Here is a 25,579-nt window from a genome sequence, read left to right on the forward strand (position 1 = left end):
GTGCTAACAGTGGCAGATTTCATGAGAACTAATGCAAAACACTCATAGAACACCTAGACACTCAGTTAATGCTGGCTTTGGTCATAGGAGAATCCTGCTGAAGGCAGCAGCAGACACTGATGACCTGAGACTTTTGTACCTCTCAGAGCTGCCAGACTCTGTCTTCTCATTTATGAAATGAGGTGCCTGGCTGGGTTACTGAAAATAAATGTCATACAATCTGTCAAAGTATTTCAAAATAAAAACATTAGGGGCTGGAAAGATGGTCCTGAGGTTAAGAGTGCTGGCTGTTTGTTCCTTTAGAGGAGCTGGGTTCAATTCCCAGCACCCTCATGTTGGCTCACAACCCAGGGATCTGATGCTGTCTCCTGGCCTTCACTGGCACTGCACACATATGATAACGTAGACATTTGCAGACAAATTATCTATGCACATGAAAGAAAAAAAAAAGACAACTAAACCCCAAAACCACTGAATGTAGATTATCATAATTTTTATCTTTTGGGCACTTAGCTTAGTATTTTGTCCTGTTTCTTTTTTTCTTAGTAAATTTTGAACAGGACTCATGCCTATAATTTCAGCGCTCAGAAGCCTGCAGATGGAGGATCAGTGTGTTCCAGAGCAATGTAAGCTACATAGTAAGACCCTGTCTCCAACCAACAAACACAAAGCTTTCTTTCCCTCCTTTCTGCACCTCTTCCCCTTTTGAAACAGGGTCTCATGAAACCCAGGCTAGCCTCAAACCTTGAACTCCCAATCCTCTTCCTTCTGCTTCCCCACTGCAGCCACCGTGCCTGGTTTGTGTAGAACTGGGGATGGAGCCAGAGCATGCTAGGCAAACTCCCTCAACTGTGCCCTAGCCAGCCTCTCATTCTTGAGTTTGTGTTCTGTTGCCCAGCTTAATGGCACCACAAAGTGGGAAGATACCTTAAGTCAGTTGTCTTTGATTAGATTCGTGCCCCATTCTTTTCATGGTGCTGCTTGTTAAATGATGGGGTAAAACCTTGTGATCTAGCATGCTTGTCAAGCTGACTTACAGAGCCAGCACTCAACCCACCTTAGAGGTTCAGGACGAGTATGTCACAGTGGCATCTGCTGTCAGAGGTGAAATGGATGATTAGCCCCATACACAGATACTTAGACTTTCCTAGGTGCTTAGCCAGAACTTGTAAAAGCCTTTTTTGGGGGATGGATGTTGGTGGTGCTTCGGTAGCTACAGGTAAAGCCCATGTCACTTAGGTGTCTCACAGATAGACACTGCAGAGGTCAGTGCATTAGCTGATAATCAGGTTCACATACAGGAGGTTGTAGGCAGGGGTGGAGTGGGAACTGTGGTTCCCTAGAAGTGGACACGGAAGCTGTGTGAAGGGAGGAGGGCTGAGGGAGAAACAGCAGAGGCCTGGAGGGTTGGGAGCTCTCAAGAGACTGGTTGCTTCCAGGGCTCTAGTTGGCCCTCTGAGAACTTGTGTGGGAGGATTGTGATAGGCAGTTTGCACAAGCAAAGCGATGCCTGTGTGGGGCTGGGAGACGGGGCGTGTCCAGACTCTTCCTGGCATGACAATAGCTCTTTCTTCTTATCTTTCCCACCAATCACTTGTGTCTTTTTATGTCTTTTCCGGTAGGCAGCCATTCTTGTTAGGAAAACTTCATGACCGAGTACCCAGGACCTTTCAAGTTCAGTTACACTATTTTGTGCAGTCTGAGCTTGTGAACATGAACATTGGAGCATTTGTGTATCCTGGGCCATCAGCAGAAGGCCAGGAAATGCTGTAATGCAGCTGGCCATACTGGGGTGCACATGTTCCTCAGTGTCAGGAGAACTCTCTAACAAGACACCTTTCATTTCTGGTTTCTCACCTAGACCTTCCATTCATTCTGGAACACCTTCTCTGACCCAGTGTATCCAGTGGCATGCCTGATATGAGCAGAAAGGTTGACTCTATGCTCGTACCTGCCAGCAGCTGAGGCTGAGGTGTATCATGAGTGTCTTTAGTATATGTTACAGTGTTGATTATCATGTCCTGTATCCTCTTGGGGCTTCATAGCAGCTTTAGACTCCCCCCTGCGATACAGTATCTGGAGATTCATATCTTCAGGGTGCTTCAGGATGAGCCTGACAGGAAGGCATACAAAGTGACTCCTGTAGCAGTGCAGTTGCTTAGTGCAGGATGTCAAATTTGTCTTCAGAGCCACTTGTGGGTACCTGCTCCTGATGCACAGCCTTGGGAAATGGTGTCACAGTGTTCAGTATCTGGATATTTCCTGAGATCTGCTAACCTGTAAATATGAACTGGTTCTCAGTTGGTGACGAATGTGAGACTGTGACAAGAATTATGTGTTTGATCTTTGCCCTGGCCCATACCTTTTCATTCCTTGGATTCTCTAGAGTGGCAGGAGCATCCTTTCTGGGTGCCCACGTTGTGTCAGGTTGGGGCTGAGTACCAGGAAGTTCAAGATATCCCCAAGGGTTTGGGGATCTGAATCCCACTCCTTCCCTGCCCTCTAGGGATGTGAGAGTGACTAGAGGTTGTGATGGCATTAGCCTGCTTGGGCCTTTAAGCCTCAATAGAAAAGTAAAAGGGGCTGGGTGTGGTGGCGCATACCTTTCATCCCAGCACTCAGGAGGCAGAGGCGGGCTGATCTCTAAATTGAAGGCCAGCTTGTTCTATAAATGGAGTTCTAAGACAGCTAGAGCTACACAGAGAAACCCTGTCTAGAAAAACAAAGCAAAACAAACAAAAAAGTAAAAGACAGGGTGCAAGTATCCAGATAGCTGGCCATGGGAGTTGCCAGAAGGCAGTGGGCCTGAAGGGGACATGGCGGCACCTTCTCCCACATGCCTTGTTCTTGAGGCACTCTGGTCTGCTAGCTGTGGTCACTCTTCATTGTGGCCTTTATAATACAGTAGTGGGCAGGTGTAAGCCAGCACTCCCCTTGAGTTCTATGGGCTACTCCAGCAAGTGACCTAGACCCAAGGAGGGGCCTGCAGGAACCCTCAATATATAGGTCACAACCTGGAGTATGATGCCACCTTCACGGGGCTAGGATGTGCAGTCATGTGGGGTAGAGCCCATCTGTGGGATTTGATGTTGTCTCTGGATAGACCATGCAGAGTCAAATGGAATTGGGAACTCAGCCAGTGTCTGTTGGAGAAATGCACTGTGTGTGAATACTCCCCTGCCTGCTGTGGGAAGTATTGAGGGGTGTGGGTGGGTATGTGTGTGTGAAGAGGAGGAATTCCTTGGGTTTTCTTGTCTTCATTGGCCAATGAGGCCAGGATTATGTCATTTTACCAGAGACCTGCCCTCAGGTTGGCATCAGCCTGTCAGACCCACAGAGCTGCAGACACTGGTGCTTCCCACACCCACATGCTGTTTCATGCTTAGTGTACCATTGCTACCAGCATCACGAGGCGTAGCCACTGCATTAGGACATGGCAGCAGGTTGGGAGGCACATGTCCAGGGACTGGCTTGGTGTCCCGTAGGCACAGCAGACGGTTCCTTTGTAAGATAGAATGTCACTGGGTGCCCAGATGGCTCACCTAAAGGTTGGGTTGTCAAGCAAAGAGAAAAACAGTTATGATTACTCTATTGGGAGATTTAAATGGATGTGGTAGTGCTAGAGACAGGAAATAAATGTGTCCTACATGGAAACTTAGCTTGCAGCTGGAATACACTGTGTCACTTCAGACTCCTGCAGACCTGTGGACCTCAATCAGCCCAAAAGGCTGAGGTGGAAGCCAGTGCTGGCTTTTCAGTCTGTGGTCTGTGATGAGGTAACCAGAGGAGGAGCTTCTTCTCAGACTCCTAAAGTGGGCCCTGGCTGTACTGTGCATGATGACTAAGAAGATTCAACTTTTGATACCAAGTATAACTCACTTTAGGCTTATGGTTGTTTGCTGTTTTATGCTAGATAATATTTCATTCTGTTCCTAGCACTAGGAGAGAGTTTTCAAAAGGTGGATAGTGCAAATGGAGAGAAATTATGCCGACATTCAAATGAATTAAGCACATTGTGTGCATGTGTTTAGAAGTAGAAGTAGTTCAGTCAGGCAGGATGGTTCAGGCTTGTGATCCTAGCACTAAGGTGGAGGTAGGAAGGTCAGGTGTTCAAAGTCATTCTCTACTACAAAGTAAGTTTGAAACCAGCCTGGGCTATGTGAGCCATTCATCTCAGAAACCAAAACACACACACAAAAAGAAGAAGAGGAAAAAGAGGGTAAGGCAGCTGCTTAGGTGCTGGGCTGTGGGACTAGACCATCAACCTTGAAGCTGAACCAGTGTAGGATGCTCTTGCTTAACATACACAAACATTTATGACTATATGTGGCCTTTAGCTTTTTTGTCAAAACATAACAAGCCTTTTGCTGTGAGTTTTAACTGCATTGGAGGATGACAGACAGTAAAGCTGAGCTGACGCATATTCAGTGCTCTGTGATTGATGGCAGTGGCATTAATAGAGCACATCAATCAATGTGCTGATCAAAGCACTAATCTAGCTTCGGTGAGTACTACTTCAGTAATATGTACAGTGTAATTTCTGTTGTCACAGAATAGCATTGTCAGAGAAGCTGAGCTACATGTACGACCTTTAAAAATCAGTGCAGTGTCCTATCTCTGCTATAGGATGCATGGGAATTAGCTGAGCATGCCTGCACTATGAGACAGATTCCACATGTTGGCACACAACAGTTATTCCAGCTCCTCATTAACCATAGTACCCTCAGGAACAACAACAACAAAAGATGTTGGCTCATCAGGAATGGCCACTTGCCAGGAGCCAGGAGTGTCCCAGCTGCTGAGCCCAGACCATTGGTTAGACATAGGTAGGACGAGGCCACACTAGGGCTTTCAGGGCTGGCCTCACACAAAGATGTTTTGGGTTAGGAGTCCAGAGCACATTCTCCTTAGCTGCTGATCTAGAAGTTGAGAAAAGAGTGTGTTCAGCCTCCTGAGCCCTGTGTTTGAAACTGCTTCCTGGCCCTTCTGTTCCTCTTAGAAATCAGCTGGATCTGCCTAGCTGTTTTGTTTCTTGTCTTTTGTGTGTTCTGTGCTGACCACACAACAGTGAGTCCACATTCAGGTTTTTTGTTTTAATAATTTTTATTATATGCATATGAATGTTTGCTTGTGTGTATGAAAGTGCACTGTGTGCATGCTTGGTGCTCCTAGTGGCCAGGAATGAATGCCAGATCCTTTGGAACTGAGAGTTTCTAAGGATAGCTGTAAGTCACTGTGTGGGTGGGTGCTGAGAACTGCCTAGGACCTCATTAAGAGCAACCAGTGCTCTTAACTGCTGAGCCATCTCTCTAGACCCTCATAGTCAGGTTTTGATGGGTCAGTTTAGGTCCCGTCAAACTCCTCAGCATGCAGCCAGGACAGAGCCAGCTCCAGAAGACAACCCAGGCCTGTGGCTGATGATGAGCCAGCATCTAGTGCACGTTGAGAGGAGAAGCTGAGATCCTTAGGTTCTGAGGGGTGCCAAACCTTGAGAACAGTTTTTGAGCTGTGACACCCTAAATCCAGGCCATTCTTGAAGACTTTCTTCTTAGCACAGATCAACTATGGCAAGTGTATCTAAAGAGCCAAGGTGGTTCCCAGAGTTATGGCACCTGGTGCCACATGTATCAGGAGACTCTAATTTGGAGAAAATGCTGCTGCCACAAAGAAGGATGACCCGAAGAAACTTCAGTGGCTTCATTCATGAAGGAATGACAAAATCAGTTAGTGTATCTCTAGCAATTACCTGGGTCCCCCTAGGAGTCACAGTGCCACATAAAGGATTGATGGGCCTCTGTAGCAAGCTTTCTTTGACTGCCAGCCCCCAAATCGTGACGTGGAAACTTATTAGCTATGAATGCTCGGCCTTATGCTTGTCCCACTAGCTCTTATAGCTTAAATTAACCTGTTCCTCTTCATTTATGTTTTGTCTCAGAGCTTTTTACCTTTCTTCATTCTGTGTGTCCTACTCCATGTCTGCACTGGCTAGCTGGCATCTGCCTAGCTTGTTGACCCCTGGCATCTCCCTCTCTTTCTCCCTCTTCTCTCTTTGTCCCCACCCCCAGCCTAGATTCCTCCTCCTATTTATTCTCTCTGCCCACCAGCCCCTCCTATCCCTCTACTGCCTAGCTATTGGCCATTCAGCTTTTTATTAGACCAATCAGGTGCCTTAGGCAGGTGAGGTGAAACAGTAACACATCTTTACATAATTAAACAAATACGCATAAACAAAAGCAACACACCTTTACATAGTTAAACAAATGTAGCATAAACAAATGTGTAATACACCTTTACATAAGTAATATTCTGCAACATAAATAAATGTAACATATCTTTACATAGTTAAGTAATATTCCACAACAGGCCTCCTGCTAAGCTGATGGACTAGCAGTGCCACCGCCAAGCAGTCAAGTGGCCCTCGTGGGCCATTCTCATGGGATTGTGCAGTCTTGGACAATGAGGTAGAATGAGAAATCTTTACATACATGCATTCTATATAGGTATATAAGCCTGAAGGAGGAACTTGTGTGACAAACCCAAGATCTGAAAGGCCTGTTTCCAAAATGGAAGGGTAGTGAGCTACCAAGGGAAACTTTCAAAACAAGCCAGGTGTAACCATCAGAAGTGTTGACTTAGGAGGTTGAGGCCTAGGAGTTTGTAGGTAGCTTTTCTATATAGGGCATCTCTACTGTGTAGGCTGTGAACTGCCACCTGAAAACCTGGGTTGGTATGGTCTGCTGAAACCAGAGACCATCCAGTTGGTGTCATATTTCTACCAGGCAGCATCTCCTTTGAGGGTGGTATCTTTTGTGCCATTGCCATCACTTGGGCATTGCACACTGGTTCAGCAGACCTGATGGCAGGTGTTGTGCTGTGGACCTGGCTTCTGCCTGCTGGAACACTTAGACTAGCAGAAAGGTCCGTGAACTAGAAGCTGGGAGGCTGGCTTTGCTAGCGCCCAGCAGGGGAAGTTGGGGAGGCCTCTGTACTAAGTGCCAAAACTTTGAACTGCAGGGTGGTAACAGCTGCTCTGAGAGTGGGTAGGTCTGTGAATCTGAGGCAGAGGACAATGTGAGGTGATGTTCACAAGAGGGGCAGAGACAGTGTGAAGGAATATGGGCTTCCCTGTGGCAGCATGCTGGCTGTGAGGCAGTAATCACAGCTGGAGTCACTGGTGTTCTGTACTTGGAAGGCTTGTGCTACCTAGCAGTGAGGGTTAGTAAGGGACCTGTGCAAATGCTTGGCTTACATGTTTAGTGGTATTGAGGTGTCCCTGCTTTCCACTTGTACCAAAGGAGCTTTGGCATTGACCCTATGCTACAGGGCCTTCTTGAAAGAATCTAAGCAAAGGAGTCTCAGGTTTTTGTTTGTTTCAGAAATAAGAAAACAGATTTGAAAGAAGGGAGAGCCAGGGAACTAGGCAGGTCATAGTGGACCAAACAAACATGGTGACCTACCTGATGGAGGAGCTAGGCTCTGGGAAATAGATGGTTCCAGAAGATATGTGTAGGAGGCACAGTCAGCCATAGGAGTCCCCAGTGGCAGGTTATGGAGGGAGTGGAAGGAGGTGACATGCTGTCTAAGCATCTGACCTGTATGGCTGGGTGTTGATGTCCATTGGGCTTAGAAGGAGCTGGCAGCAGGGCAGGAAGAAGTGATGAACCCAGTATGAGAATGTACAGTAGAACCTTGTGAGATAGCCAAATAGAGATGAGTGGGCATAGGACTGGAGGTGGGACAGGCAGATACCCCAGAGTCACGTGTGTTCTAAAGTGGCAAAAGCAAGAATTGGGGTGCCTAGAGGGCTCCTGGCAGCTCTTGCTCTCCAGCAGGCTGGGTCAGGTGGAGATGAAAGCTGGCTCATACCCTCAGCGGAAGCTGTATTGGCCAGAACTCTTCTGGGGAGGAAGTGGGGCTGAAGCCAGGCTGCACAGATGGTGAGGACAAAAGTAGGGCTTTCAGGCCATCTCTGAGGAAGTTGTTCCTCCAAGTGGCCAGTCCCTACTGCCATGCCATTGAGCTTTCACCTGTTCTCAAAGGGGACAGATTTCTCCTCTTTCTCTTTAAAAAGAAAAAAGATTTTTATATGTTATTTGTACATGTTTATATACACATGTGTATGTGAATGAATATACATGTGTATCCTATGGCACATGTGTGGGAGTCAGAGGACAACTTTCAGGAGTCAATTTTATCTTTCCACAGTGTGTTCTGGGTGTGGTGGACTTGTGCAGCAAGTGTTTTTTACACATGAGCCATTTTGCTGGCCCTTTTTTCTAGTTGTAATGGTAAACAATCCATACCATGCCATGTGGAGATAAAATGGTCACTCTTGGCACCTTCACTGGCTACAGGAGATCACAGTACTAGCAGTTCAAGTGCACTTTTCTGTAGTTGGTCTGAGTATACAGAATGAGAAGAGTGTGTATTGATGCCCAGCTATTGACAAGTTGTTGCTTCTGTGGCCATGTGGCTCTGGGCAGGTCCCAAGAGGCTGTGAATCATAGAACAGATTGTGTCAGATAGAATTATGGATAGTTGTCAGCTGTCAAATAAGTATTCTTAATTGCTGAGCATTCTCTCCTGTTCCCATACTTAGATTTTAAATGAATGACCCAAACCCTCAATGGCTATGATGTCTGTTAAATATGGCAGTATCAGTAAATAGACTTAGGTTTGCAGAACCACTATGCATGGCACCTTGAGTGGTGAAGAACACACAGTTTCTACCTGCACATGGCCTTGGTGCCTGCTGTTCTTTTTCATTGACCATAACCTGGGGCTCAGCAGTTAAGAATACTTGCTGCTCTTACAGAGGACTCAGGTTCAGTTCCCAGCACCTATATGGCACCTGACAACCTTTTGGAACTCCAGTTCCAGGAGATCTGATGCCCTCTCCTGGCCTCCACAGGCATTGGGCACATTAGTGGCACACAGACAGACATGCAGGCAAAATGCTTATATACAGAAATGAATAAATCTTTTAAAAATATAAGTAGCTATTTGGGTTGCAGTATTTTAAAAAAAGATTTATCACTTATTTTTATGAGCTACCATATAAATGCTGGGAAATGAACTTGCATCTTCTGCAAGAGCAGCAAATGCTCTTAACTAGGCCATGGTCATTCTCTGTTTGCTTGTGTGTATGTGTAGGCAAGTCTGTGTAAAGGCTATATACAACTTAAAAGCATCATCCACCTTGTCTTCTCTTTCTTGGTTTGGGCTGGCCAGTAATGCTAGACTGGCTGGCCAGTGAGTCTCAGGGATCCTCTTGCCTCTGCCTTCCTAGCACTGGGCTTAGAAACACCCTACAAATTAAGCCATTGCCTTAGCCCAGCAATACTGGTTTTAATCCCCCATTGTTGTTGTTGTTGTTGTTGTTGTTGTTGTTTTAAGACAAGAACTCATGTAGCCCAGGTTGGCTGCAAACTCACTATATTGCTGAGGATGGTCTTGAACTCTTGATCCTCCTGCTTCTATTTCCTAAATGCTTCACTGCACCTTGTTGAAGTTAATTTTCTTTTAAGAGAAAAGAGGTATGTGGAGAGTTGGACCCTGTGTAGTAGTGATGTGTAGATACCCCTACTGCACATGGCTGAGGGTCTTGTAGGTTTTTGTGCAGCAGGGATGTGGTTTTGGAGTCTGCAACTTTGGAATTTCCTGCCTAATGTTTATCTAAATTCCTAAATTAAATTTGCTTTGATAACATTTCTAGTTGTTGGATCCTTTTGAGAAAAAAAAAAGTTTTCTTTTTCTTTGAGTGAAATGATGTCAAGTTTTGTGAGTTTGTTTATCTCACTGCTGGAGCAATGTGGACTGTTGAGTTTATGGTAAACATGCATATGTAACTAGAATAACAGAAGTAAGTATATTCCTTCTGTGTTAAGAGGACTCCTTCTGTGTTAAGAGGACACATGGTGGGCAACACCACCTTTAATCCCAGCACTCAGGAAGCAGAGTCAGGTGGATCTCTGTGAGTTGAAGTTCAGCCTGATCTACAGAACTAGTTCCACAACAGCCAAGAATATTACACAGAGAGCAGAAATGAGAGAGAGAGAGAGAGAGAGACAGAAACAGAGACAGAGAAAGACAGGGAGGGAGGGAGGGAGGTAGGGAGGGAGGGGGCATATCAAAAGCAAATAGAAGAATGAAAGCAGCTTGGGGATCTTAAAGCATGTCTGTAGCAAACATTTGAGAAAGATGAAGGCCCAAGCCAGACACTTGGGAGGCTATAGTAGAAGAGTCATAAGTTCTAAGTCAGACTGGGCTACCTAGTGAGATCACATCTTAAGGGAAGGAAGAAAAAGAGAGAGAGAGGGAGAGGGAGAGGGAGGGAGGGAGGGAGGGAGGGAGTGAGGGAAGGAGGGAGGGAGGGAGGGAGGGAGGAAAGATGTGTTGCTGAGAGATGGAGCAATGCCAGGTGATGATACAGGATGTAAGCTTGAAAAGGAATGAGGGCATCTGCAGGTGATCCTCCCTCATCCCAGGCAGTAACAGGCCCACACCTTGTGCAGTTCTGCCTCCATGTCCTTTTGCTGTACCTTGATGAAATGTGGTATTTGTTGAATTTGAACCTCAGACAATAAGATTCGGACAGTTGTCCTTCCCTATCCAGTCTGAAATCCTGTGAACCCTTCCTGATGCTTTTGCAGCTGTGTGTCCATCCTCCTCTTGCCTTCATTGCCACTGTGTGCTGGAAGTATTGTCCCTCCCGGGGGCCATCCTGTACCATCCCAAACTCAAGCTATCTCTATTCCCAAATGAGTTCCGGCATCCTGCCTCCCCAGTCTAGATCTGTACCCACCTTCTCTTTTTTCCTTACTCTGGTTTTGCTCTGGGTTTGCCTCTCCCCTCAGCCTCTTGTTATCGTACGGTGCCTAAGATTCTTGCATCTGCAGGTAAGTGTTTCATCTTCTAGAAGCCTGATCTTCTGTATGTAGCCTCTGTGCTATTTGTTCTTGATTTGCTTCTGGGTCTAACTTCACTGTTGTGCCTTTTCTTTCAGTTCAGTTATCATGACACAGAACTACTGTCGTCACCACCCACTGCCATGATGGGTCAGCCTATTTGATCTGCCAGCACCAGTGTTTTAGCTGATTTTGCTTCTACCTCACTGACATCCAGATCTTTTGTTGGTGCTCCTACATTTCAGGCTGTCCAGGACTTAGCTCCTGTCCTTTTACTGATCTCCTGCTCCTGAACACATCAGGAACCCTAACTGAGTTACAGTCCCCTCTCTGACACTGCTGTCTGCATATTTTAAATATGGCATGTCCATTCCTCTCCCTTCAGAGCATGCTCTATCCTGTTACTCCACTCTGTAGAGTCTCGAGACATCCTTTGGCCAGAACCCCTGCCTCTTGACCTACAGCACCAGTGTCCACTGTGTCCCCCTCCCCACCTTCTCTGTGTTCTTCAGAACCAGTTTCAGGGCTTCCTTTAAAGTCCTGAGGGCTGCAGCATGTGCTATTGTCATGTGAGCCTGTGCTTAGTCTCGGTGTTCTTGGTCTCCCTGGCCAAGCTCCTGCTGCCTGGGTTACCAAGGCTACTGTTCCTGCAGGAGAATCTCTAGTTTTTTTCTGAGAGTCAGACATTGATGAATTAAGATGATTACTTGCTTCCCACAGCCACAGGGCACATGGGGGGGGGGGTGATGGGGTGGGTGATGGGGACAAACCAGTCCCCAGCTCCCCATTATCATACTCTATCAACCATCTCCTCTGTCTCCCTCTAGCTGCTCCCCTAGAGATAACTCTTTCAACTGTTGACTGTCTTCACTCACAGCCTATACTTGGCTTAGGCCTTGGGGCCCAGGTAGACATTTCTGGGCCAGCCTGATGAATCCAGAGCAGATGACTGGTAGTCAGTTGGCTCTGAATGGCAAAAATCTAATGTAGATGTGATTTGAACACATGACCTCTCCACCCCCCCCACCCCTCCCAAGGCAGGATTTTTCTGGCTGTCCTGAAACTCATAAAGACCAGGCAACCTGCCTGCCTCTGCCTGAGTGCTGGGATTAAAGGCATGTACCATCACTGCCCAGCTCACATGACCTGCTTTTAAAAGTATAATTGCCCAACAACCACTCTTTATACTTTGAATATCTGTTTTGTTCTGTATCAGTAGGCCATTATGCCTCTCCATTCCTTTAAAAAGCCCAGAGAAATAGCAGGTGCATTACTTCAGAGTAATTATTTCAAAGGGATTGACTCTGCTGAGAAACTGTCAGGAGCATGTGGACTTACACTCACGTGGGCTTATACTCAACTGGTCCCTGGTGTCCTGAATAATGTGAGGAGTGCCCTGGGGCAGCACTGAGGATGGCCAGCCCTCTGGAAGCTCTTCTCACCTCTCTGCAAGAAGTTTGTCTTGTGGAAAATAAATTTTTTAAGGTTGGGCTTGGAGCCCACTTTCTGCCTAAAAAGACTACCCATGAAGTGCCCCACAGAGAGGTCAGGCCAGGCAGTAGTCTTCTAGGTCTTTTTCTTTTCTGTCTCCAGTGGTCCTAAGTCACGTCTTCAGTCACTAAAAGTGTCATTACTTGCTGAGCTGTTCCTGGTCTTCTGAGGTTGCTGAGGAGGTGGGCTTAGATTGCACTGGTCATGACTGGGATGGGGGTGTGGGGGTGTTGGGAGGGGGGCTGCAGGGCTCAGTGAGGGTCTGGGTTATTAGGGAAGCCTGGACATAGGCCAGTCACTCCCCCTTTTTCTGGAGAATCAGAGACCTCTTTCTGTGAATTCTAGTCGGTGGGGACAGTGAAGACTCTTGAGGTTTTTCCTCTTTTTCTGTTTGCTCATGAGTTCATCCAGTCTTTCTGTGCTTGTTGCCCTCTAGGAGTTTGCTGCACTCACGAAGGAACTTAACGTGTGCAGGGAGCAGCTTCTGGAGAGGGAGGAGGAAATCGCTGAGCTGAAGGCAGAGAGGAACAACACCAGGGTCAGTCACTTATGCCTTTCCCATTCTGCAGAGTGGGCCATCAGCCCATTAGGTACCATGGGACCTTAGCAGGTTTTAATTCAGCCTAGGGCACTGCTCTGCTTGTGCTGAGTTGAAGCCATCTTCCTTTGCTGTGTGGAGTGGAGTGCTTACCTATGAGCAAGCACTTTATTGCCTGCTGGGCTCTGTTGCAGCTGCTGTTGGAGCACCTAGAGTGCCTTGTCTCCAGGCACGAGCGCTCTCTGCGGATGACAGTGGTGAAGAGGCAGGCACAGTCACCTGCAGGCGTGTCCAGCGAGGTGGAGGTGCTGAAAGCACTGAAGTCACTATTTGAGCACCACAAAGCCTTGGATGAGAAGGTATTGTCAGCACTCTGACAGCTGTATTCCTGTCAGGAGGGCTTCATGGACACTGAGGTCACTGTGGTCACTTGTTTTATAACTTCTGGAGTTCCTGTGAAAATCTTTTTTTCTATTAGAAGGCACTGACCTATGTGGCTGATGAGTGTCCTTGCCTTGAATATCATAAAAGTTGTAAAATTTTTCTGTTAATGTGCTAATAGGAATTTAGGTTAGGCCTAGTATGATTTCTAAAGCCTGTAATCATAGCACTTGAGGGGCAAGGAAGATTGCTTAGAGTTTAAGGACAGCCTTGGCTACATTACATAGATAGTACTATGCAGCAAGATTCTTTCTCAACCTTCCCCTCCCCACCAAAAAAGCAAATAACAGTAACTTAGTGGTCTGATTTATTTAGGAACAGGGTTTTGCCAAATTGTAAAACACACACACACACACACACACACACACACACACACACACACACACACACACACACACACACACACACACACACACACACACACACACACACCCTACCCACCCACCCTGGGTCCCTGCGCTTGGGAGACTGAGGCAGCAGGGAGGGATTCACAAGTTTCATTCAGCCTTGCTCAAAACAGAGCCTCTGGATGTTCTTGGTGGCAGTAGAAAGCCAGTCTGTTGTAGTCTACTAATGCTGTGTTGCGTTGGTCATGCAGCAGGAGTCCAAGTGCACACTCAACCCTTCACTTGCAGGTACGAGAACGACTACGGGTAGCTCTGGAGAGGTGCAGCTTGTTAGAGGAGGAGTTGGGTGCCACCCACAAAGAGGTGAGCTTGGGGTATTGTCATGGGGTTGGAACTGAAGGGGTTTGATTATTATTGCTTAATTTAGAAGAGTGTGACAGTAATAGATCCCAGAAGTTACTTTTTTTCCTAGTGTAGATCAATCTGCTGGGATTGCTGAACTCAGTCTTAGCCCTAAGCCTCTTCCAACTGCCTCTCTGTCTGAAGATGACAAATGGTTTCTAGAACTCTGCCAGAGTCTTTGGGTGCACAGCAGTTACAGCCACTTGTTTCCCAAAGTCACTGGCCACTTTTGTTCATTTCTCTTACATGAAGATCTCATGCCAGTGTGTTCAAAATTTCTGTTTTAGCTAATGATTCTTAAAGAACAGAATAATCAGAAGAAAACACTAACGGATGGAATGCTTGACGGAAACCATGAACAGGAAAACACACCAAGCACCAATGGCAAGGCAAGTCCTTGGCTTTTTTTTCTGTGGGGTCTCTAGTTTTGTTTTGCTACATGGGGCTGTTAGGGAACAGTGTCAAAGTCTGTGTCCTCTAAGAAGCACGAAGGTTCCTCTGAGGATCCTTGTTTTTCTGGACTGTGCTTTTCAGAGGTCTTCTGACAGTTCCTTGAGCCACGAGGATCTTGCCAAAGTGCTGGAGTTGCAGGAAGTCATAGACAGGCAGGCGAGAGAGCAGAGCCAGATGAAGGAGCGCCTGGCCTCCCTGTCCAGTCATGCAGCAGAGCTGGAGGAGGATTTGGACACAGCTAGAAAAGACCTCATCAAGTCTGAAGAGATGAATACAAAACTGCAGCGAGATGTCCGTGAAGTGAGTGTGGGGTGCACTTGGCTTCCTGTTCCCTCTGTCCTTTGCTCTTACTTACAGGGACCTTTAGGATGTAGATCCTGTGCCCTTCCCTCTTGCACTGCCCTCTTGAGGGGATTGCATGCCTCCATGGCTGCTGGCTCCTATAGTGTGCTTTCCTTGAATTCCGTTCCTTCTGACTTGCCCACGGAGCCCACAAACATGGTGTCAGTTATGTTTATGTAATGGTGAGAGGGAGTGTCCAGCCGTCTTCTGTCATTTTGGATGGTGTGGTGTTGAGTACTGAGGTTGCTACACTCTGGTCATCAGGATCTTTATGGAAATATATATTTATATATGCACCTCACAACCATTTTTTCTTGATAACTGTTTATAAGGCCCTCATTAATCATTAGAAACGAAAGGAGAGCTGGGTGTTGTCTTATAAGCTGTTTCTGTCCCATCTGAACATGTCTTTTGTTACCTCATGAAACCCTTTTAGCACAAATGAGACCAGGGCACTTTAGTTGTGGAGATGAATGTGATTTGTTGTAAGAATTCATACCAAAAGAAACACTGCCTATATTATAGAACCTACTAGGTTATGCTTTTCTTGGGCCACAGGGAATTATTTATGTGGCAGAAAATTATGATTTTTATGATTTTTATTTTATTTTTTTAAAATCTTTATTATTATTATTATTATTATTATTATTATTATTATTATTAATTCAAGTTAGGGAACAGGCTTGTTTCACATGTACTTCCCCTCTCCCTCTCCCTCCCCTCACCCCCATTCCTTCTCCCCCACTGATTTTTATTTTTTATTTATTTGTTTTGCTTTTTGAGACAGAGTTTCTCTGTGTAACTTTGGAGTCTATCCTGGAACTCGCTCTGTAGACCAGGCTGGTCTGGAACTCACAGAGATCTGCCTGTCTCTGCCTTCCGAGTGCTGGGATCAAAGGCGTGCGCCACCACTGCCCTGTGGTATTCTTTTAAGACTTGCTTCTTCAAGAAATATATTAAAGATCGACATCAGTCACTTAGGAACTAGGGAAAGAGCTAAAAACCAAATTTGGGGATGGAAGACAGATAATGAACATGACAAAAGTTCTGGTCCTGGTCTTTAGAGATGTTTGGAGTTTTTATAGTGTTAGCTTTGCTGCTGATTTTTGTTTCATTGTCAACATGTTTGAGCTTTGCAAGTTTCTCCAGCTCTCACTTGAGAAAATGAAGCAATTCTACCCCCAGTGCTATATGAGCCTGGGTGTTGATAGGCAGACACAGGCTACATACACCTTCACCACAGGTGCCTTCAGATTCTTGGATGCATGAACTGTCATTTGGAGTGTTTCATTAATAGTATGTAGTCAAATTCATACTATTTGGTGACACGAGCAGATTGACCAGGCAAAGTTGCTGATCATGTGGGTGAATATGCTTAAAGTATGTTCATTTTACTCTATTTGAAAAAACTGACAGTTTTCCTTGGGGGAACAGCAGTTTCATGCTTGAGATGTGTTTAATCTTTTTGTCTCCTGAGTGTTCTGATGAGTTCTGCGTTTATCACCCCCATTTCCCTTTGAACTCTACAATATAGGCGATGGCCCAGAAGGAAGATATGGAGGAGAGAATCACCACCCTTGAGAAACGCTACCTCGCAGCACAGCGTGAGGCCACGTCTGTGCATGACCTCAATGACAAACTTGAAAATGAAATTGCAAATAAAGATTCCATGCACCGACAGGTACTGGGCTCTATGGACCCCTTTCAAGCTGTAGTTACTTGTGGTTGTGAAGTTGAAGACCTTTTACCTGAAAGGTGCATGTTGGAAATCAAGTCCAAATATCATTTTTCTTGTGAATTACTTCTTATAAGTTTATAGACCCTTGATTCTTCTGATTCCTTCTTTTCTTTTTTTGACGTGAGCATGCATCTGTCCTGTGCATATTTGTGTATGTGCATGCACATGTATATATGCTTATACGTGTAGGTGTGTGGTACATGTGGAGGCCAGAGGTCAAAGTCGGGGTCCTTTTCTCTATTGCTCTTCACATTTTTTTTTTTAATTTAAGATAAACTTCTAAGCCTGCCTTTCTTTCTTTCTTTCTTTCTTTCTTTCTTTCTTTCTTTCTTTCTTTCTTTTTTTTTTTTTTTTTTTTGGTTTGTTTTTTCGAGACAGGGTTTCTCTGTGGCTTTGGAGGCTGTTGTTCTGGAACTCGCTCTAGGCTGGCCTCAATCTCGGAGATCCACCTGCCTCTGCCTCCTGAGTGCTGGGATTAAAAGCGTGCGCCACCAACACCTGGCTTGTTTCTATTTTTAATCATATGTACTTGTGTGTGGGTATATGCCGTGTGAGTGCAGGTGCCTGTGGAGTTCACAAGAAGGAATGGGATCCTCTGAAGATGAAGTTACAGGTGGTTGTAAACCAGTGAAAGTGAGTTTAGTTCTGGGAATCAAACTTGGGTACTTTGGAAGAGCAGCAAATGCTCTTAATCGCTGAGCTATTTCTATAGCCTCTCTACTATAAGATTTTGAAATAAGGTCTCTTAGAATGTGGAGCTTACACTTGGCAGAACAGTGAGTACCAAGATTCCTGCAGATCTGCCTTCCCAGTGCTGGGATTACAAACATGTGCTTTTTTTATGTGGGTGCTAAGGATTGAACTCAGGCTCTCAAGCTTGCATAGCTGGTACTCTGCCAACTGAGCTGTCTCCCCAGCCCTTTCTTCTGTTTCATTGGAAGCCGATTGTTTCTTCTCAGCCCTTTCACTAAATAAGTAATGGTAAAGAACTTGTTGGCAATGCTGAACATTGCACTAAAGGTTATAGGAACTGGCAGGCACCCTGTTCCTCATGATATGGTCTGAGGTCATTGAGAGTTAAACAGAAAAACCTAGTCAGACTGCTTGAAAGTATTTTATAAAGGGCAAAGGGTATTGCTTGACCAAAAATAAAGTAGGCAGCTGTGAAAACTGCTGCCATGAAGCAGTGCTCAGAAACTATGGTGAGATCTGATGTGTATGGTGCCCACAGACAATAATAGCCCCTGTGGTCTCACTCACCCACTTACACTTACGTAGATTTTCTGCAGTGGGTTTCATATTCAAGCATTTACAGAGCAGCCCAAAGCAGCTTGCGATGGGCTATGCTTTCAGGAAGCACTCTGGGCAGCAAGTCCTTATCTATCAGAATGAGCAACTCTGATGAAGTAACTCACATTACTTTAATATATAGGAACCTGTATTGGTTTGGGGTTTTTGTTTGTTTGTTTGGTTTTTTGAGACAGGGTTTCTCTGTGTATACCTGGCTGTCCTGGAACTCTGTAGATCAGGCTGGCCTCAAACTCACAGAGATCCACCTGCCTCTGTGTTTTTTGTTTGTTTTTATTGTTTTTAAAGAACAGATAAAAGCTTTGAAGCCAGTAGATATTTTATCAGGTGTCTGAAGCACTAGCCTAAACTTTTGATGTTGTGCTGTTTCTAGACAGAGGACAAGAACCGCCAGTTGCAAGAGCGTTTGGAGTTGGCAGAGCAGAAGCTGCAGCAGACCCTTCGCAAAGCTGAGACACTGCCAGAGGTAGAGGCTGAGCTGGCCCAGAGGGTGGCTGCACTCTCCAAGGTGAGTCTGGGCCTGGTAGGGCCACATGGCTAGGCCTCAATGTTCCATTCATTGCGCTGGCATCTAGGGAGTGTCCATGCTGTTGTGTGACGGGAGCGCTGTTTCTGTGTAGCTCAAGACCCTTATTCTCCATTAGTCCCTAAAAAGCTGCTAGGTAAAAGCTGCTGTCTTGGTGTCAGGGTCCAAGAGTCACAGCTGCTTGAGTTATTTCTCTCACCAACTTGAAGAAGGCTGTAGCTTCTCTCAGAAAAAGGAAGATGACATTTGTTTTTCTTTTTAAGTAATTTCATTCTTTTGAGATTGCTTTAAAATGTTTATTTACTCATTGAAATGGAATCTCACTAGCCCAGGCTGGCTCTAAAGTCCTGCCTCTAGTGACCCTCCTGTCTCAGCTAGCAGAATAGCTGGAACTTCAGGTGCATTCCACAGTGCTTAAAATAATGTTTTTTCTTTCTTTCTCCCCCCAACCCCCCCCCCACACACACACACACAGGATTTCTCTGTGTAGCTTTGGAGCCTATCCTGGCACTCCCTCTGGAGACCAGGTCGGCCTCGAACTCACAGAGATCCACCTGCCTCTGCCTCCCGAGTGCTGGGATTAAAGGCATGCGCCACCAACACCCGGCCAAAATAATGTTTTTAATGAAATTCTCTTGTTTTCCTCTACTGTTGTTAAGGTGTATGTTCTGAGTCCTCACCATCCACAGTGGGGTAGACAGGAATCAGGAGCTTTGAGAGTGATGGGTGGGTGCCCTGTTTGTGAGGCACAGCAGCATAAACAGAAGCTGTTTCCCTGTCATGAGTCCTGTTTCCCAGGCTTGGACTTGGTTGATTGGGAGGGGGTACAGATGGAAACAGCATCCTGTGGGTGAGGGAAACATAGGGTGGGCCCTGTCCCTATTCCTGCATCTAGGTCTGGACACTGGAGTCCTTGTCAGCTCTAACAGAACCTTGCTTCTGTCGTCCCTGGTCCCCCTCCTAAAGTCTTGGTTTCTTTTCTCCCTGCTATCCTTCCTGTCCTGTTGCTTTGTAGTCTGGTCCTTTGTCTTCTGGGAGTTCTGCTGCTAAGGAAGCTAAACTGTTGGAGCTTACTTCCAAACTTAGGAAGGTAGAACTGTGCCCTGTGCTCGTGCTTGCTGCTTCCTGCTCCCCATGCTGACCACCAGAGGCACTCAGTGGATGGGTTGTCCAAGGCAGGCCAGTGTCGGGGGGACACAGAAAGGCAGTCACTAGTACCCTCCATGCTTCAGGTCAACATGAGAGGATTAGTCACCTTATTGAAGTCACAAAGGAGGTGCTGATGGAGATGAGGAAGTGTTGTCCCTTTGCCAGGGTAGACATGGTCTACACAGCATGTGCTTGCGGCTGCTGCAGTAGTGTATAGCTGGTATAAATGAAATGAGCAGAGGATCAGCTTCTGTTACCTTTGCTGGCAGGCTGAAGAGAGACATGGCAACATTGAAGAGAGGCTTCGGCAGATGGAGGCACAGCTGGAGGAGAAGAATCAGGAGCTGCAACGGGTATGGACAGGGCTGAGCCTGGTTTTGGGGTGGGACACAGGCCACAGCAGGCTTGGACTTCTCTGCCACAATTCCTCCTTTCATCTGGTTCTTGTCCTGTGGGCCTGTGCTCTTGTCTTTTTGGACTGCACCAGTGTGTTCGTTACATACTGGCTATTGTTTCAGCATTGATGGCAGCAGAGGTGTCACGGGTAGTACTTCAGTCACAGTCAGGCTTCTTGAGTTCCACAAGGCTTCTTGCTTTTCTATCTCCTCAAGGAAACTGCCAGGTCTCCCTAGAGTAGTGGTTCTCAACCTTCCTAATGCTGCAACCCTTTAATATAGTTCCTCATGCTGTGGTGACCCCCCCCCCCAACCATAACATTGTTTTCATTGCTACTTCATGACTGTAATTTCACTGTTGTTATGAATTGTAATGTAAATATCTGCTCTGCAAAATGGTCTTAGGCAACCCCTGTGGAAGGGGTTGCGACCTACAAGTTGAGAAATGCTTCCCTAGAACCTGAAACTAAAATTCAAAGCCTGTCTCCTTAGGTTATTGGACCTGCTCAGCATGAGGGACTGAGATCCCATGTTCAGGCCTGTCCTCAGGTCCTGAATTTTGTCACTCAGGATGTGATGGTGTCAGAGCAGGAGGAGCACCAATGCTTACCTGCCTTAGAGAGCAGCTGGGTCATAGGGCTTGTCCTGGGAGAGGCAGGCAGAGGCATCAGGGCACAGGGCAAGAAGAAGTCCTGGGCCCTATCTGCCACAGGCCTGCTATGGAGGGAGGAAGCATGGGTGCTTGACTGTGGAACACAGCAGCCAATGTTTTCCATCAATTTAAGGCTGCAGAGCAGTAGGAGGACTTCTGGGAAATGATGATTTTTAAGCTCCTGTATAAGGTCTTAGGCAACATAGGATTAGGTACATTGTCACAGAGCCTGTGAGGCTTGTATACACTGTCACTGAGCCTTTAATAGACAATCAAATTTGCACTTGAACTTCCAGCTATTTGGCTTTGAGAGCTTTCAGGTGTGGCCAGAAACAGGCACACTCTTCAGAAAAGGGCTGTCAGGTGTCTGCCCGGTAGGCCTTCTCATGTAGCAGCTATTTTCTCTTGGGCTGAGGGTCCCAAATCTGAGGGTCTTAGGAGGTTCTACCACCCGTGCTTTCCCCACGAAAGGTTGCTAGACCTGGTGCAGTTCTTCCTTGTAAATTCAGTCCTGTCTGGGTGCTGGGACTTGAGTGACATAGGCTTGGGTGTATGCCCAGTAGACATAGCTCTAATCTTGAGTTAGCACTTCCTTTTTTTTTGTTTGTTTTGTTTATTTGTTTGTTGTTTTTGAGCCAGGGTTTCCCTGTGTAGCTTTGGAGCCTGTCCTGGAACTTGCTTTGTAGACCAGGCTGGCCTTGAATTCGCAGAGATTCACCTACTTCTGCCTTCCGAGTGCTGGGATTAAAGGTGTGCACCACTACCGCCAGCTGAGTTAGTTACTTTACATTGTAAAGTTACTACGTTGTTATTTGTAGTTTTGAGTGTAGGTAGAGATGCCCTGCATCTCTACTGACTAAAGATCAGCTTGCTCAGCTTTCACTTCGTACATTTAAGTCTTTTCCCTTGAAGCCAGACCCAAGCTTTTATTCACACTCTAGAAATTCTTGGGCCAATATGCAAATAGACTGATCCTCCTCAAATTTCTTCTGTCCTCTCATGGAACTCTATTATCTGCAGTTGAGAGCTAGAGACTGGTTAGAGCTAGAGACGTTGATATGTCTTGGTTTAGCAAAAGCAGTAGCCTCTTCTAGTTCACAGACTCACCAGATTGTTCTGAGTTTCTCATGTCCCAGAAGTAGTCTGCACCACAAAGTCCCCTGTGGATGAGAGGAACTCCTGGTGACCATTGCCCCTGGTGCTTCTGAAAAACCAGACATGAGCCTGAAGTTGGAAGTTTTCCTTCCTGTTTCAGGCAAGGCAGAGAGAAAAGATGAATGAGGAACATAATAAGCGCCTGTCTGACACTGTGGACAAGCTGCTCTCGGAGTCCAATGAGAGGCTGCAGCTGCATCTGAAGGAGAGGATGGCGGCGCTGGAGGACAAGGTGGGCAGATGAGCTGCAGTGCTCCCTGGGAGAATGGCTGGGGACATGTTCTCCTGAAGACAGGGAAAGACATTACCTGTTCTCTGTCACCTGCTAGCTAGTGACTGGCTGTGTTTCTCCCCATTTGAGTGCTGTGTGTGTGTCCGTCCTCCCTTAAATTTGTTTATTTTATATATACTGCTGTTTGCCTGCATGTATGTCTGTGCACTACTTGTATGACTGGTGTCAAGAAGTTCAGAAGAGGGCCTTGGATTCCCCTGAGACTGAACCCTATCGAACAATAACCAGTATCTTTAACAAGTGTTAATTACCAGTTTTGACCTGTAGGACTGAGAAAGCCAGTGGCTTGCACAGAGGGCCAGGTGGAAATAAAATACAACTGGCTTTCAGTATTAGCTTAATCAAGTCATTTTGTTTTCATTACTCCACACAAGTAGCTGTAGTCCATGCATGTGTGAATAGTGTGCTTTGTTCTAGTACCATTGTATATAAGCTGTATGTGGGGTATACACCTTGATCCCTGCACTCAAGCTGAGGCATGAATCTTGAGTTAGGGACCAGCCTGGACTACATAGTGAATGTCTTAGTCAGGGTTACTATTGCTGTGATGAAACACCATCACCAGTGCAACTTGGGGAGGAAAGGGTTCATTTGACTTATGCTTCTACATCACGGTTCATCATTGAAGGAAGTCAGGACGGGAACTCCTGGAGGTAGGAGCTGATGCAGAGGCCATGAAGCAGTGCTGCTAACTAGCTTGCTCCCTATGGTTTGCTGAGCCTGCTTTCTTATAAAACCTTGTTGAAGATTATGTAACCTTAAAGTAAATACAGCATTTTCTCTATTGTGTTGTTTCAGAATCTTCTGCAAATAAGCTAAAAATTCATTTTAAAGCCAATAAAGTTATTACTGTAAGAACAAGGATAATAACCAGGTGGTGGTGGCACACCTTTAATTCCAGCATTTGGAAGGCAGAGGCAGGCAGATCTCTGAGTTTGAGACCAGCCTGGTCTACAAGAGCTAGTTCCAGGACAGCCTCTAAAGCCACAGAGAAACCCTGTCTCGAAAAACCAAAAATAAATAAATTAATAATAATAATAATAATAATAATAATAATCACTAGACCAAGAACTCTGTTAAAATGATGTACAGGATGAAATGAAGTTAAAGTATCTGTAATGCTGTCCATAACATTCGTTCCTGTCATATCAGGTAACCTTTTTGAGAAAGTTTACTTAATTTTTTTGCTGTAAATCCTAAATAATTTGAGAATTAGGGTGACCCATCAACAACCTTTTCCCAGTTGTCTTAGGGTTTCTATTGTTGTGATGAGACACAATGACCACAGCAACTCTCATAAAGGAAACATTTAATTGTGGTGGCTTGCTCACAGTTTCAGAGGTTCACTCATTATTGTCATGGTGAAGAACATGGTGGCATGAAGGCAGACATGGTGCTGACTACATCTTAATTAGAAGGCAACAGCAAATGGACTGTGACACTGAGAGAAGCTTAAGCAAAAGAGACCTCAAAGCCTACCCCCACAGTGACATACTTCCTTCAACAAGGCCACATTTCCCAGTAGTGCCACTCCCTATGAGCTTATGGGGGCCAATTACATTCAAACTACCACACCAGTCTATACTTGCTATTATGGTACTTTAAAGGTGTAATACAATAGAATGTAACATTCCAGTCATATTTTTATTTGTTTCCTCTGCATTTCCAACTGACCTATTAAATACAGCTTATTTCAAATCAGCTATTTCATTAACTATCTCACTATTTATTTTATTGTATACATAAACAGGGGCATTATCAGTTTTTAGTTGTAATGGGTCCTAGAAAAGAAATATGTAAAGAGCCATTTGACAAAGTTAAATTTCAGATATACGATGGTATTTTGTTGGAGATTTTAGGGTTCCGTATCATGCCTGTGACTGTATTCTTCAGCTGACTAGTTAGGGACAGGCATTGTGCATGCCTGTAGTGCATCTTTACATGCATCTTTACATACCTGTTAGCAGAGAATGTCCAAGACACATACAGTTGTATTTTCAGATATCAGCTGATGCCCATTTATTATTAGTTAAGCACTACAAGCTTGGAATAATGTATAAAACTTTATGCTGTATAAAACAATGCCTTTAATATAGGATAGGCTCTCTATTTTCTTTTTGTAGAGTCTGATCTTTTATCAGACCAAAGGAAAACATAAAACTAAACAGCAAACAAAATCCATTTAATTAACAATAGTCATTAGTTTTAAATGATTTAAACTTAAGGATTTAATCCCAGTACTTGGGAGGCAGAGGCAGACGGATCTCTGTGAGTTCAGGGCCATTCTGGTCTTCTCAGTGAGTTCTAGGACAGCTTCCAAAGCTATAGAGAAGCTCTATCTAAAAAAAAAAAAAAAAAAAAAAAAAAAAAAAAAAAAAAAGAATTAAAAAAAGATCTGGACAAGCCTTTCCTTCCAGAAGTTACTATAGAATACTTGCAAGAGGTTATAAAATCAAATTTGAAAGTCAAGTGTAATATCTCATACTTGTCATCCCAGATTCTGAGGCAGGAAGATTGCTGCAAGTCTCAGGCTAGTCTGGTCTACAGAATAAGACTCTGGGTGGGGGGTAAGAATCTAAATAATAAACAGTATCAGCAAAAGCTCTTGCACCACAAATGTGGCAGGCCTACTTTAAGATTGGTTAGTGAATAGATAGATTGTATGCAGGGACGGACACACCAGCATCTGACTTCACTCATGGTTAGTGTTGGTTGACTGGGCTGTGACCCTGATCTTGGTGCCTCCCATGGCCAGGCCCTTCTTTCAGGACTGCTCTCTGGTTTAAGCAAGTGCAGTCAGTATGTTTCATGGACCATTTTAAAGAACCAGTGCTGAAGGACAGTCTCTTTTTCAGAATTCTCTACTACGAGAAGTTGAAAATGCAAAGAAGCAACTGGAAGAGACGCAGCATGATAAGGTACTTTACTCTCCAGCTCAATGATAAGTCCCAGAAGAGCTGACTTGAGTTATTGCAGTGACAGTGACCACAGGTGTTTGAAAGGAATTGAGAGAAACTCTCCTGGTGGCTCTCTTAGTCCTCACAGTTTACAGCCCTTGGCGAGCATTCGGAACACTTTGTGCACATGGTCCACAACCCTGGGTCCTTGGGTGGGGATGTCTATTTGAGACTAACATTAGCATGGGCCTCTTGTAAGAGGCAGGGCCAGCAGGGATCTGCTGGGTGGGTGTGAGTGGGAGACAATAAGACCTGGTGGACTGTGGGTTAGGAAGGGTGGGCCCTTAGACAGTCAGTGCATTTTACACTACAGCATATCTCTCTCTCTCTCTCTCTCTCTCTCTCTCTCTCTCTCTCTCTCTCTCTCTCTCTCTCTCTCTCTCTCTCTCTCTCTCTCTCCCTCCCTCCCCCTCCCTCTCTTCCTCTCCCTCTCCCTGTCCCTCTCTCCCTCCCTCCTTCCCTCCCTCTCTCTCTCTCCCTCTCTCC

At 45.5% G+C, this 25,579-nt stretch overlaps 1 protein-coding gene across 6 annotated transcripts in view; it reads left to right on the top strand.

The window, feature by feature from the left end:
* Positions 1 to 25,579, top strand: part of Ppfia1 (PTPRF interacting protein alpha 1) — an 84,981-nt gene that overhangs the window by 23,889 nt on the left and 35,513 nt on the right. For all 6 annotated transcript variants that reach the window (XM_027408806.2, XM_027408805.2, XM_027408808.2 and 3 more), the window contains exons 3-12: positions 12,835 to 12,936; positions 13,131 to 13,295; positions 14,013 to 14,087; positions 14,414 to 14,515; positions 14,661 to 14,879; positions 16,456 to 16,602; positions 18,341 to 18,475; positions 19,912 to 19,995; positions 21,945 to 22,076; positions 24,992 to 25,054. In XM_027408806.2, coding sequence (XP_027264607.1) covers positions 12,835 to 12,936; positions 13,131 to 13,295; positions 14,013 to 14,087; positions 14,414 to 14,515; positions 14,661 to 14,879; positions 16,456 to 16,602; positions 18,341 to 18,475; positions 19,912 to 19,995; positions 21,945 to 22,076; positions 24,992 to 25,054 — 1,224 coding nt within the window. The remainder of the gene's footprint in view (positions 1 to 12,834; positions 12,937 to 13,130; positions 13,296 to 14,012; positions 14,088 to 14,413; positions 14,516 to 14,660; positions 14,880 to 16,455; positions 16,603 to 18,340; positions 18,476 to 19,911; positions 19,996 to 21,944; positions 22,077 to 24,991; positions 25,055 to 25,579) is intronic.

The sequence above is a fragment of the Cricetulus griseus genome, chromosome 3 (genome assembly GCF_003668045.3).
Source record: "Cricetulus griseus strain 17A/GY chromosome 3, alternate assembly CriGri-PICRH-1.0, whole genome shotgun sequence".
Taxonomy (NCBI): domain Eukaryota; kingdom Metazoa; phylum Chordata; class Mammalia; order Rodentia; family Cricetidae; genus Cricetulus; species Cricetulus griseus.